The sequence below is a fragment of the Gorilla gorilla genome, chromosome 1 (genome assembly GCF_029281585.2).
Source record: "Gorilla gorilla gorilla isolate KB3781 chromosome 1, NHGRI_mGorGor1-v2.1_pri, whole genome shotgun sequence".
In the NCBI taxonomy this organism is placed as follows: domain Eukaryota; kingdom Metazoa; phylum Chordata; class Mammalia; order Primates; family Hominidae; genus Gorilla; species Gorilla gorilla.
The window spans coordinates 40370194-40384207 of NC_073224.2; the positions used below are offsets into that span (position 1 = coordinate 40370194).

At 40.7% G+C, this 14014-nt stretch overlaps 1 protein-coding gene across 19 annotated transcripts in view; it reads right to left on the bottom strand.

Annotated features, from left to right (window-relative positions):
- Positions 1-6816, bottom strand: part of CDC42BPA (CDC42 binding protein kinase alpha) — a 323893-nt gene extending 317077 nt beyond the window's left edge. For 18 of the 19 annotated variants that reach the window (XM_055371684.2, XM_055371673.2, XM_055371619.2 and 15 more), the window contains exon 1: positions 5280-6798. In XM_055371684.2, the coding sequence (XP_055227659.1) occupies positions 5280-5457 (178 nt within the window). In that variant the 5' untranslated portion in view covers positions 5458-6798. Of the gene's footprint in view, positions 1-5279 lie in introns of all 19 variants that reach the window. The other variant, XM_055371555.2, reaches the window with a different exon arrangement.
- Positions 6817-14014: the final 7198 nt, after the last annotated feature.

Genomic DNA, 14014 nt, shown 5'->3' on the forward strand with positions numbered 1-14014 from the left:
AATCATAAAAAAAAAAATACCCTATCATTCAACAAGTCAGACTGAAGTAGCAACTCAGGAACACAGTATTCATTCTCATTCTCTGTCTCCCTCTCCCTACTCATTCTCTTGTTCTCCCTCCCCCATGTCTCCTCTTCCCATCTATTTCCAAGTCTGTATCTTGCCCATACCTTACACTCATTCCCTTCACTAGGTTCTTGAGTAAGTCCCTAATCTATCATGTGTCCTTTCTGAAAAAATGAACTGTCTATATTTTCACTGTTTAACAGTCAACATAGCATAGCTGCACCTACACTAAAGTATTTCAAACTATTTTTATCTCAACCTATAGTAAGAAATATGGGAATAAGGAATACAGAAATACACAATGTTTAGCACAACAATACTTATTCCTTCTATAAATGATGTACTTTATATTTTCTATTCTAGTCTATAATTTTTTTTAAATGCTGGTTAGACTTAGTAATTGGTTTTAAAACCTATCACAACCAGCAGGAGAAAAACAATGAGCTACATACGTAACATACTGTCAATAAATGTACCAAATGAGAAAAAGGTCAGAGAATAAATTTTTGACTGCCATAGAATAGGTACAATAAAATATTTATTTGAGCTAAATTATTTTATCCTAAAATAGCCTGAGCTTACTGTGTAATAGTATTCAAGTCCTAGGAATTATGGGACATATCATAAAATTTCCAACATACTGCACTATTTGTTTTTATATACTGCTATACTAAGGTATGCCTTACATTTCCATATAAAATAAATATGTCTAAAATTCCTAAAGTGTTAATCCTGACATCCTGTTTTCACTCATGAAGCAATACATTCCTTTTTTAAAAAAGCTGGGTGTGGTGGTGCATGCCTGTAATCCCAGCTCTTTAAGAGGCTGAGGTGGGAGGATCTCTTGAGCCCAGGAGTTCAAGACCAGCCTAGGTAACACAGTAAGACCCTTGACATGGTTTGGATTTGTGCCGTCACCCAAATCTCATGTCAAACTGTAATCCCAGTGTTGGAGGAAGGACCTGGCGGGAGGTGACTGGATCATGGGGGCAGACTTCCCCTTTGTGTTCTTGTGATAGTGAGTGAGTTCTCACAAGATCTGGTTGTTTAAAAGCGTGTAGCATCTCCCCCTTCCCTCTCTTCCTCCCACTCCAGCCATGCAGGACGGGGTCGGCTTCTCCTTTGCCTTTTACCATGATTGCAAGTTTCCTGAGGCCTCCCCTGCATGCCTCCTTGTAGCCTGCGGTACTGTGAGCCAATCAAACCTCTTTTCTCTATAAATTACTCAGTCTTAGGTAGTTCTTTATAGCAATGCGAGAACAGACTAACACAACCCTGTCTCTAAAATAAAGCAATACATAAAATAAAAAGAGTAATGTTCCTAAAAACAATTATAATACAACCCTGTCTCTAAAATAAATCAATACATAATATAAAAGGGTGATGTTCCTAAAAACAAAAAAATTACTAATGAACATCAAGTATTTCAAAGACTTTAGGGGTTAACAGCACTAGTTCATTATACCTAAGTTCACTCTACTTTATGGGGAATTTTTCCTAGATGTAATTTTATCAACAGCATCACTCTTATGCTATTCCATCATGAATGCCAGTAACCAGTATCATCTGGCAACTACCTCTAAGTGTAATTTCTCTTAAAAAGAGAGAGACAAACAGAAATGTTATAATAATAGCCATTACATTTATTGAACACACTTCTACCATGTGCCAGCATTGTACTAGATAAAATAATTGTAATTACTCATTATCATTCCTAGAATAGAATATTAGGTGGCTAGTATAAAGGAAACAAGTACCCAACCAATATTACTGATTATTCTAGTTGAGAACTTAAATAAAATAAATGTAATCATCTGTATTAAATGAACATTTTGATAATTCGGACTGATTAATAAATTCTACTCAGGAAAAGCTAACAATGAGGAACAGCATATGTGAAGAACAAAAGTATCCCAGAAAAGATACATATCCATCAACACCTCACTTAATTAACCCTCGTGTCAAAAAAAAAGTGAACAGCTTTAAAACTATTCTAATAAAAAGAAAAGCTTAAAGCATAGTACCTGCTGATATGCTATAGGTACAAATTTATTAAACAGACTATTTTCTATGTATATACAAAATCTGAATAAGCTATAAAATCAGTTATTTAGTGATAATTTCTGTATGTTACAAAGTCCAAAATTCAAAAAGCATCAAAATAGTTATCCATGTACAGACAGCCTTGCATATTTATTTTGTATTAAGTAATATTATCTTACATTTATTAAGTAAATTGGTAAATAATTCCCTAAAATTCCAATTTCCCATTTCAAAGTAGGAGGTGGCCGATTTAACGAATGATATACTAATTCAGTCATTACTAGCAAATTAGTTTACAATGTGGAAGTTATTTTTACTTCTACAACTCCACTGTAATTTATTCTAGAGTTATGCTGACATCCAGACTATTACTGTATACACAAACATACAAACCATAATCATTTCAACAACTTAAAACTAAGCAGACAAAAAAACATAGTCTTTCAAATACTATTTACTATAAATGAAAAATAATACATCTTATTAAATTTAAATGTGATCTACAGTCTTAAGTCACTTTTATTCCCTTGCTCTAGTGATCATTGGCTTAATCCTCTCTTTCTCTTTCCACTTATTTCCTCCCTCAAGCCATCAGCACCAAAAGCAAGAAAGGCTGTCAAAGAAAAACAACATATCTGACTTTGAATTGTCAGTTTTCTTATTGTTTTGATACTGCTATGAACAAAACATTAACTGTACCAATATAAAAATAAAATGGACTAAAACTAGGAATAAAATGAAATTGATAGAAATGAAGCTGAATACAGCCGGTAAGAATCTTGGCTGACTCTACTGTAAGAGTAATCTATCATCAGCATAAAGATAAGTAGCATCTAGCTGACACTTTCATTAATATAAATAACGAACACAAATATGTAACAACTTTTGTTATTAATACTGCGTTCCTGTTGCAAATAGTCTTTTAAAGATTTAAATAAAAGACAATATTTTTTCAATTATTAAAAATTAAACTTAAAATTACACCATTTAAGGCAAATCTAAATTACCAAATTTAACCCCAACAACAATCCCTGTAAATTTCCACCAGAGTCCCAAAAAATAATGTTTAGAACACTGAACTGAGGTCAATTCACAATTTGGAAATATTCTTAGTCTTAACTGATTTTCACATATTGTTAAGTAATTAAAATAAAATAGGACATTTCCCCAAAATGCAGTTATCAATTCATATGAAGAACATCTGATCTACTTCAATTCTTAAATAGACTGGCACTCTTAACCTAAATTCTCAAATAACTTAAAGACAGCAAATACTACTCACTACGCAACTCCTGACAGCCTTTTCCATTCTTAACTTTCTTTTTACTCTTTATCCAAGCTTCCATACTAATAAAAATAATACTTAGCCAAATACTTATTTGATATTTGGCTTATATAAAAATATACATAAATGAGGTGTTTTTATACATATATAAGAAACAACATCCAAGAAAACATATTTAATGGAAAATATATATAAATTATTCTGATAATACAGCGAAATATCTCATAACATAAAACTACTTACCTAAACTCTAATAATCAGAAGGCAATGGAGGATACAGTTTTCTCTTTATCATAAATCATTTAAAATTATATTTACTACTGGTACATAGAGTTCTCCCATAGCTTCGCAGATAGGAAAGAATACTAAATGACAAAAATCACAGACTAGAGTGTCATTAAGGAACCACAACTTAAGAACTCAAGTTCCAACTCTAAAAGTACCAAAACCCTTTAAGTCTTAAAAAAAAAAAAAAATTAACACTACAGAATTTCTCAATTTGTGAAACATGGGATGTAAAACTACATATGCTTTACAAAATATTTTATTCAACAAATAAAAGACGTATACTCACAAAACCAGTACCAAAGCCAAAATTGTCTCACTCTTAAGTGAGAAGTTACTTGAAAGATGGTTCAGATTTCTTACATTCCCAGGATGAGTCTGGCAGTCTGTTTTGAAAAGTTATTCTATTCACATTTACATATTTTTTTAAACCTTATGACATCACGTTGCTAGAAACCTTCTTATACTGGCAAATTGAATAATTAAAGTTATTACGTGTAGACATTCTTGTATCAGTGGTTTACCTGAGAAACTAACTTTGAATAAATTTCAAATCCAAAAAAAAAAAAAAAGACACAATCAGCACTTGACTTTTACTTCAGGAAAATAAAGTTTTACTTGGGAACAGATATTTTAGCATAAGAACTTAGCATAAGAACAAACTAAAATGATTAGTATTACAAAGGTACAGAATCATATTTGGCCAAAATCCTTCAAAAGCCAACGTACCACTACTATAGACAGATCTGGGTGACGATGCGTGCTTATTGCAACAGTGAACTTCTGGACCTTAGAGTGTGCCCTGTATATAACAGCAGACGCTGAAGAACTTGAGCCAAGCCTTCAAGCTTGAAGGTCATGGAGCGTTTGCTCACATCATTGATCTATTCCACTACAGTAGGTCTTCTAAATCACATCTAGATTTAGAAGAATGAAGCCAAAAATCTAACCAGTTTAGATTTAAATTAAATTTAGAGTAAAATCTAACTCTCAAGTGGAAGCTGCCCCCAAACATTCTCTAACTACTATCACAAAATTTTTAAACTATGTCATTTAATCTTACAAACATAATTTTTGGAAAGTCCATGTTTAGCAGTTTTCTTTCCTTGTACTATGCAGAGATGAAATAAAACCCACTGATCACCACCTTCAGCTTTCTGCTGACCTAAGGCAAACACAGATATTTTAATATCTCCTCCCATTTTGAGAATAATTTCCATAGTCTGAATGTTTCCACCAATAAATACCTTTCAAATGAAGGACTATTATAGTGCCATGTATTAGGCAACTGTAACCAATAATCCACTTTTGCCCATCACAGAATTGATTTAAAATCTCTTACTGTTGACCTAAAAACATAAGTTCTTCATCGCCAAGTTCCACATTAGCTAGGCCTTAAATCAAGGCAACAACTGAGCAGCACAATTTTACTCCTGGGAAAATATTTACCAAAAACCAGCGGAAAATCTTGAATAACTAGTGTCTGTTTTTTTATTGTATTTTTTCTTTCAACGGAGTAGTTTACTCATAACTCTCTATACCAATTAAATCATAATGACCAGCTAAAGATTAACAGTTTCTTTAAAAATTACAAACTTACCCCATTCTAGGTATTCGAGAATGTTCTTCTCTCTTCTCAATGGAGAATTATTGCATTCATCATAAAGGCAGATGAGTATATCCAGTAACGTCTCCACACTGAAGCACTGCCCATTGGTCTGAGCGGGCCCGTCCAAAATAAACTGCTCCAACTGCCTCAAACGCACTTCTCCAGACATGTTTGCTTCGATTTCTGCTGGTTTTCCTTTAAATTATTATGATGACTTTTACTATTATCTGAACCTAAATTTTAAAAGGTATGGTTTTAAAAATAAACCACTTGTTATTCAAACAACTGTCATGCAATGCTGGTGCTGAATTAAACATCCAACACACCAGTAACCTCACTTAACTGAAGCGTCTTCAATTTCACCCATATACATATATTTTGAGGGTAAATTACCATAAAATATATACTTAATGCATTTTTAAAAGAATACAATTAAGTCGTATATTTAAATAAAATAATTAAAAGTACAACGAACTAGAGAGTCAACACTTCTTTAAAAAAAAAAACAACTCTTCTCCTTCATTCAAAATTCAACTCGTGCAACGTAATCCTGAAACGAATCCGGTTGCATCATTAATGAATAAAGTCCGATTTGCATCAGCAATTCACTTCCCGGGAAGAAGAAAAACAGAGAAGGGAGGAAAAAAACAGAATGCATAGAAGGGGGAGGGAAAACCAAAAATGTTGCTGCAAATCCTCCCAACCACCACTTGGATAATGCATCAGCGACAATTTCTCCAGCGGGAAAGGGAGGGGGCGAGGTCCCTGAAGCAGCCCCTCGGCTCGGAGCACGCCAAGTCTTGCCCGGAGGCGGCTTTTCGTTTCTCCTCCCGAGGTCCTTCTTTCCTTAAGGCTTTGCAGTCAGTCCTATTTTCAACGGATTCCGGTGAAAACTCTTCATTTTCCTCCCGGCTTCACCCTAGGGCCTGACCGGCGGCGCGGCCGGGGGTGGAAGGCGGGCTGCGGGCGGCACTGGCACCGGGCTCCGCAGAAGCGGCTACTTAGCCGCCCGAGCCCACTCCATGTCGGTGGTCGCTCGTGGGCCGAGCCGCGCCGCGCCGCGCCGGGCAGAGAGCCTGGTCTCCCCGACACCCGCACCGCGGCCGCCGCGCCGGAGGCTCCCGACGCCCCAGGCGGGGGGGGTGCTTTTCTGAATTCAAAGGACACAAGAGGCAGCAGCTGCGGCGGCGGCGCGGGCGGCTCTAGCAGCTACTTCTCCCCCTTCTTCACACCCCTGGGCTAAGGGCATCTTTCCTCAGCGAGGAGGGAGGCGGCCGAGGCGCAGGAGGAGGGGTCGCTTCCGCGGCTGAGGAGACCAGAGGCTGCGGCAGCCCGGCTCCCAACCACTCCCTTCCTCTCCCTTCCAGCCCTCCCCCGCCTTCCCTCTCCTCTCGCGCTCGCGCCCTGGGCTCCGCGAGGCTCCTCCAGTCCCGCCGCACACAAGCGGAGGCTTGCGGACGAGTCCGGATCCAATATGGCGGCCTGGCCCCCCCCCCCGCCCCGGCACACGCGCGCGCACACGCCCTCCACTCCCCGCCCCCGCCCTGCCCGAGCCTCAGCCCCAGCCGGCGGCCAAGCCGGGCGGGGTCCGGCCGGCGCGCCCAGCGGAGGCCCCCAAGGGGGCGCGGGCTCCTGGCTCGAGTGGCTGCGCCAGCCCGAGGGGAGGGGTGTGGACTGCCTAGGCGGCGAGGCTGCGGCTGCCGCAGCGTGGAATGCAGAGCTGCGGGAGGGCTGAGGGAGGCCCGGGCGGCGGTGGCGGAGCATATGGAGGCGGGATGACCGGGCCGCGCCGGGAGCTGCGGCAGGACTGGGCGCAGGCTGGGAACTGCGCCACCGCCGCGCCGTGGCCCCGGCTCCCCGAGGCTTCTGGTGCAGATCGTGAAGGGGGGCTCCTGCTCGTCCTCGGAGACATCACCTGTCTGGCGCGTTTGTTAAGGGCGCCCAGAAGCAGAGGGCTTTAGGCTTCCGACAGAGCTGGAGGAGACGGTGCCTTTCAGCCCCTTACCTGCTCCCCACCGGCCCCCCAGATTCGGTTCGCGCACACTCCAGAGTAATCGTTTCTTAGGTGTCTAATTACAGCACTTCGTGTGTCATTTCCCAGGACAAAAGCAATGACAGACTTGTCCGCGCTACCATCGAAGTCTTGGGTCTGCACGCAAAGGATGGAATCCCCCATCTCCATTCCCAAAAGTTTCCCTACGGGAGCCTGGTATTGTCTCCTCCGGAACTGTCCTAGCGGCTGCCTGTTTTTCCCTAGCCATGGTTACCGCCTGCGGGGGATTCAGCCTGTGAAGGCAGTCAAGGCAGTTCACCACTGTCATCAAACCTACACCCCTGTGTGCACGCGCACACACACTTGTAACCCAGGGGCACAATGCAGGAATTAGGGCAGCAAAGGCAAATCGCTGAATAGCTAGGGCACCTGATGCCTGCAGGGCCCTTCCAGGTTTTTGTGAATCTCGGTTTTAGGAGAGCTCCCTTTATAAAATTCTCATGGAAGATGCCACATTTAAATTGACCACGAAACTAGGTCATTGCAGTTCTGTTACTTTCTCTCAAAATTGCCATCTCCTTTATGGTTGTTCTCTAAAATACAATTATTTTATATTCCTTCCCCACACCTGTGAGGCTGTTGTGTTACTATGTTAATGTCCACAATTGCATCTTACATCTTGATAATATGGAAGCTGAGGAAGAATTAGAAATGAGGGCCTAGACGTAAAATGAAGGCTAACAGAAGTCGATTCAAGTTGTGATTCATGAAATAGTGTGAATTTTTTATGAAATCTACATTTGCAACGTCTACACTTGCCTGGCTTAAGAACAGCATTATTTTCAGTGCGGTCTTGACATGAATGATACTTAGATTCAAACAAAAGGTCAATCATTTCCAGCCATGACATCTTTATATGAGTGTGTGTTGTCTAATTCTAAAAGTAGTAGAAAAGTTTAATCCTAACACAGATAATAAGCAACATTTTGGTGTTTATTATTCAAGTCTTTTTCCTATGCACTTTAACAAAAATGATACATAATAAAAGAGTTTTATAGCCTCTTGCTTGCAATTAGCAATATATTATGGACATTTTTTCAGTTCAACAAACATTCTTCAACACCATGGATTTTAATGGTGAAGCCAATTTTAACAGTTTCATTTGACCATAAGATGCGGTAGCAAAGAAGGAAGCAATTTCTTCTGCTTTTTCAAGTACGGTTAACTAAAGAACTGGCTCCAAGATACCTGCTTTTCCAACTTACAAATAACTAGAAAGAAGTTTAAAGGAGAACCTAAAACATGTTAGGTCTCACTAAATGCTAATTGACAATGGAAGTATATGAGATGTAGATACTTTTTTTTTTTTTAACAAAAGAGTCAAGCTGTCAGTTCTTTACCTATTCTATTAGCGCTTGGGTACCACCCACAGTCCAGGGTATTGATGGTTGCTAAATAACCCTTTCCACATTATTTAGAAAGTAGAGAGGAGAATTTATTTTTATTGTAAAAAACACACACACAAAGAGAAGGAAGGAGCTTGAACCCAATCAATTTTGCTTGAATAATTCAAGCTCAGAGACTTAATAATTAACTAGACACTAAACACATTGTGCGGGTGTTATTTTAAATGTTCCAGTTGAAGTGTGAACATGCTTGTTAATGAAACCAGTCTTAAGCCAAAGAAAGGCGCAGCCCAGCAGCTGTACAGTGCTTGAAGTGTTCCTGCAAAACAAGAGTGCCACAGGCTGCCTCGCAGGGTATTCTTTGGGGAAAAATAGTCTGGAGGAGGTCTTCTTTGTGAAATTCTGCTTGAGGGCCTGGAGATTAGTTGTATACCACTGCAAACACCCAATTTGTTTGAAATAATCAGAGAATGTTTTATGAAGATGCTGGGAATTAATCTGACCATTCAGAAAAGAAAGAGGACAGGAGAAGACAAGAAGGTAGGAAGGTGGAAAGAAGAAGGCAGGACAGAAATCATTAAGCCTAGTCCCCAATACAAGCTCTCTTCAACTAATCCTCCAATTCAGGGCTAAAAGCAGGAGAATTAATCCACCAATTAATATTTATAACAGCCTCACTCTCACCTTGGTATATCTAACTTCAGAATAACTATAGGGTCATTGTTGGAGAACGGAGCCAAAAACAAGGTGCGTGCCACAGTAGGGCTTAATGTATAGCAACACTGAGGATGTTTTACCCCATCTCCTTTTAGCCTAGCCACATCCTGACCCTGCAAATGAATGACTTGGCTTAGTACCCTCCCAGGATAAAATGCCAGCAAATGCCTGTCCTGTCTTCATGTCAGGCTCCTGACATGAGTGAGATCAACTGCAAGGGCTTACATATAAAAAAGAAACTTTCTGATTAATAATTGCTTCCTTTACAGAACACTTAACAACCTGTAAACACTGTCCTGGGTAGTTTGAGCTCATGTTTTATTCAATCATCATAACCATATGAAGTAGGGAAATTACCTCTATATCATAGATGATGGAAGAAGCTGAGGCTTAGAGATCTTAACTTGTGAAAGATCACACAACTAGTAATTGACACAGGAGCTACAAGTCAACACCAGGCCTGTCTCATGCCAGTGCCTGTGGCTTTAATCACAAAGCAAGTGAGGTCTAAAAAATCTGCAGTTTCTATAAACTCAACTTTTCCTTCCTATTGTAACAAGGAAGAAGTGGGGTGTGTTGTTAATTCACATATTTGGGCATTAGAAGTTGATATGAGGGCAAAAGAAAGAACTACGCACATGATTATATCAGAGTTCAACCAAAAAAGCAGAAATCACCTATTTATTTAAACCAGAGAAAGCTTTTTTTTTGAGACAAAGTCTCACTCTGTCTCCCAGGCTGGAGTGCAGTGGCGTGATCACATGCTCACTGTAACCTCCATCTCCCTGATTCAAGCGATTCTCCTGCCTCAGCCTCCCAAATAGCTGGGACTACAGGCACATGCCATCACATCCAGCTAATTTTCTTTTCTTTTCTTTTTTTTTTGAGACAAGTCTTGCTCTGTTGCCCAGGCTGGAATGCAGTGGCACAATCTCGGCTCACTGCAAGCTCCGCTTCCCGGGTTCACACCATTCTCCTGCTGCAGCCTCCCAAGTAGCTGGGACTGCAGGCACCCCCTACCACACCTGGCTAAGTTTTTGTATTTTTAGTAGAGACGGGGTTTCACTGTGTTAGCCAGGATGGTCTCAATCTCCTGACCTCGTGATCTGCCCACCTCAGCCTCCCAAAGTGCTGGGATTACAGGTGTGAGCCACCGCGCCTGGCCCACATCTGGCTAATTTTCTTGTATTTTTAGTAGTGACAGGGCTATATTGGCCAGGCTGGTCTTGAACTCCTGACCTCAAATGATCCTCCCGCCTCAGCCTCCCAAAATGCTGGGATTACAGGCGTGAGCCACTGTGCCTGACCAAAACCAGAGAAACCTTAATTCTGACACATGGTTCCATGGATGGTGGAAGAGCTGAGGAAATGCAGGGCAAGTCAGGTAACCCAGTTTGGCAGCAGCAGGAAGCTATTCCCACCCCTAGGCTAGTGGAAGCTAAAACCAGGGCTGATGGGAGATGGAGCCACAGAAGAGATGCAAGTGCTACTGGGGAGGCTGCCATAGTCAGAGAGAGGGGAGGAGAATCCTCTTACCACAAATCTCCTGTCATTTGCAGCTAACATGGAGCCTCTGAAAGGGAGGCTGCATGACTGGTCCCCAAACATAGAGTAGAGCAGGCAATGGGTAAGAAATGAATGCAAGAGCAAACAGGCAGAATTTGCACACATATAATCAACACAGTTACAGTTTAACCGAAACTATAATAAAATCAATAAAACAAATGTTTTATCTCTGAATAACCATTAAGTAGATTTTGACGTGGCGTTATTTTAACATAGGAGAAGTTTTTACCTTTTCCTTTTCAAATTTATTTTGTTTTTTTGTTTTGTTTTGTTTTGGTTGTTGCTATTGTTGTTGTTTTGTCCCTCAAGAAGTTAAAAAACAATCCAACCCTCATTAGGGCAGGTTTACTTAGGTATACAGACTAACAGTTCCCACTTGCTTGTCAATGGATCTTGTCCATCTTGCCCTATCTTTAAATTTATCATTTAAAATCTCTCACTAAAGCTCTACTATAAATGGGACTTTCCAAAATATGTTTAGAATCAAACATTATAATATAGATATTGTCGGCTATTAGAGCTACTTAGCAAATTTGAACACTGCAAAGATAAGTGGCATTCTTTCATAAATTCTATCAGCAGAAAACATTTGGTAAAGACTGTATTGCAACGTGTGGTGACAAAACCAAACCAATTAAGCCAGTGTGAACCTTCGGTCCTGAGGTGGGAGTGGAGGTGACACACCCAGGACCTGTAGAGGCTGGCAGCCAAGGAGATGAAAGTTGACGAATTCAGTTACCACACTCTGGAAATTGCTCTGGCCAAGATTGCCAGGGACTTCCACATTACCAAAGTTAATAGGCAGTCCTCAGTCCGCATCTCATTTGCCGCTTTAACAGTATTTCACAGTGCTGATCACCTCTCTTAACTAAAACACTTTCCTTCACTTAATTTCTGCACTCTCCTGATTTTCTCCTACCTCACTGGCCACTCTTTTTCAGTCTCCTTCGCTGGATGATCCTTATCTTCTTGATCTTCAAATACTGAAGTGGCCCAGGGCTCAGAATTTCACCTCTTTTCTAGCTACACGCATTACCTAGGTGATCTCAATTAGTCTTAAGGCCAAAAATACTATCTATGATGGTTTGAAAAACTTGTCATAAATTCAACACTCCCATTGAAAGATTGGGTCCATATCCTCTTACCTTGAATCTAGGCCAATCTTGGTGACTCACTTGTCCTAAATAGAATGTAGCATAAATGACTGCTTACCTTCCTAGGCTGATCCATAAAAGGCAATGCAGTGTCAGCTTGTCCACTGGAACACTGTCACTAGAACCCTACATTGCCATGTAAGATATTCAACTAAATTCAACTGTCCTAAGGCTGCCATGCTAGTAGGGAGCCCAAGCTGCATGCAATCACCCATTCAGCAGCTCCAGGCAGCATCAGCTGCTGGACATGTGATTGCAGACACCTCCAGATGATTTGAGCCTGCAGCTGTCAATCACCCTAGCCAAGACTCCCAGTCTTCTCATCTGAGGCCCCAGGCATTGTGGAGCAAAGTTAACCTCTCATCACTGTGTCTTTTCCACATTTCTGATGCATAACATCCATGAACCTGATGAAATAATTGCATTAAGCTGCTACATTCTGAGATAATTTGTTATGCAACAGTAGTAACTAGAACAATATCGGTTTTTTGTTGTTGTTGTTGTTGTTTTAGGCAGGGTCTCACTCTTCACCCAGTCTGGAGTGCAATGGTACGACCATAGCTAACTGCAGCCTCCACCTCCCAGGTTTAATTGATCCACTCACCTCAGCCTCCTGAGTAGCTGGGACTACAGGTGCGCACCACCACGCCCAGCTAATGTTTTTTGTCGGGGGTAAGGGTAGAGATGGTTTCGCCATGCTGCCCAGGCTGGTCTCAGACTCCTGGGCTCAAATATTCCTCCTGCCTCAGCTCCCAAAGTGCTAGGATTACAGGTGTGAGCTACCACGCTTGGCCCAAATGGTCTTTACCCTCATTGAATCCTCTTTAAAATCCTATAGAGGAGAATCTGTTATTATTTCCACGGAGAAAAACTGAGAGAGATTAAGTAACTTTCCCAAGTTTACAAAGCTGATTATTAGTATCAGGATTCCAGCACAGGTGGCATTCATTCTAAAGCTTGTGTGCTGAAATGCTTTCCTCACCTACCTCATAGCAAGGTAAGAGAAACTAATACCAGCTACCTGATTAATATTTAGACTATGCCCTATTGTCTAAAAAAAAAGAAGAGAAAACAGAAATGACTTAGCTATAACCTGGAAGCAGAGAAGACATTCTTTTGCAGAGATTTTTGTCCATTGTTTTCCTTATTAGAGAAGAGCAAACAAGAGAGAACAGTTTTATTAAAATAGGACTTATTTCATGGAGACAAAAAAATGAAACTCTTCATTATCAGGATGGTAATGGATGATAACTCTAGATTTAAATACAAAGAGAGATTGTTAAATTGTAATCTGCAAAGATTTTTTAAATGATTATTTCAATTCAGTTCCAACAGCCACCTCTCTTGAATGGTTTGGAACCCACCTGCCAGAAGGTGAAGGGACCGGAACAGATGTGCTCTCCAGGCCTCATTCAGCAATAACATTCAGCGCTTCACACCAGTATGGGGGACTAATTAAACTCACAGTTGTATGGTGGAGCCAGCGATTATGTTTTAGAACAGACTGTGACCTCTCTCTGACCCAGAGGATAGCAAGCATCAGCATTTACAAGCCAAATGAAATAAGGCACTGTCAGCAATGTTCCTTACAGTAAGAAATATAACAATAATAATAATAAAAAGCACCAAGACATAAACCCACAAATAGGATGGTATCTGAAGACCCCAGGCATTCATGAGAATAAGGGAAGTGAAAATTCAATAAAATTCAATCTGAGATCTTAACAGGGGCTTTCCTCAAATAAGAAAGGCCCCCAAGCCGGTACAGTGGCTCATGCCTGTAATCCCAGCACTTTGGGAGGCTGAGGCAGGCAAATCACCTGAGGTCAGGAGTTCGCGACCAGCCTAGCCAACATGGTGAAACCCTGTCTCTACTATAAATACAAAAAA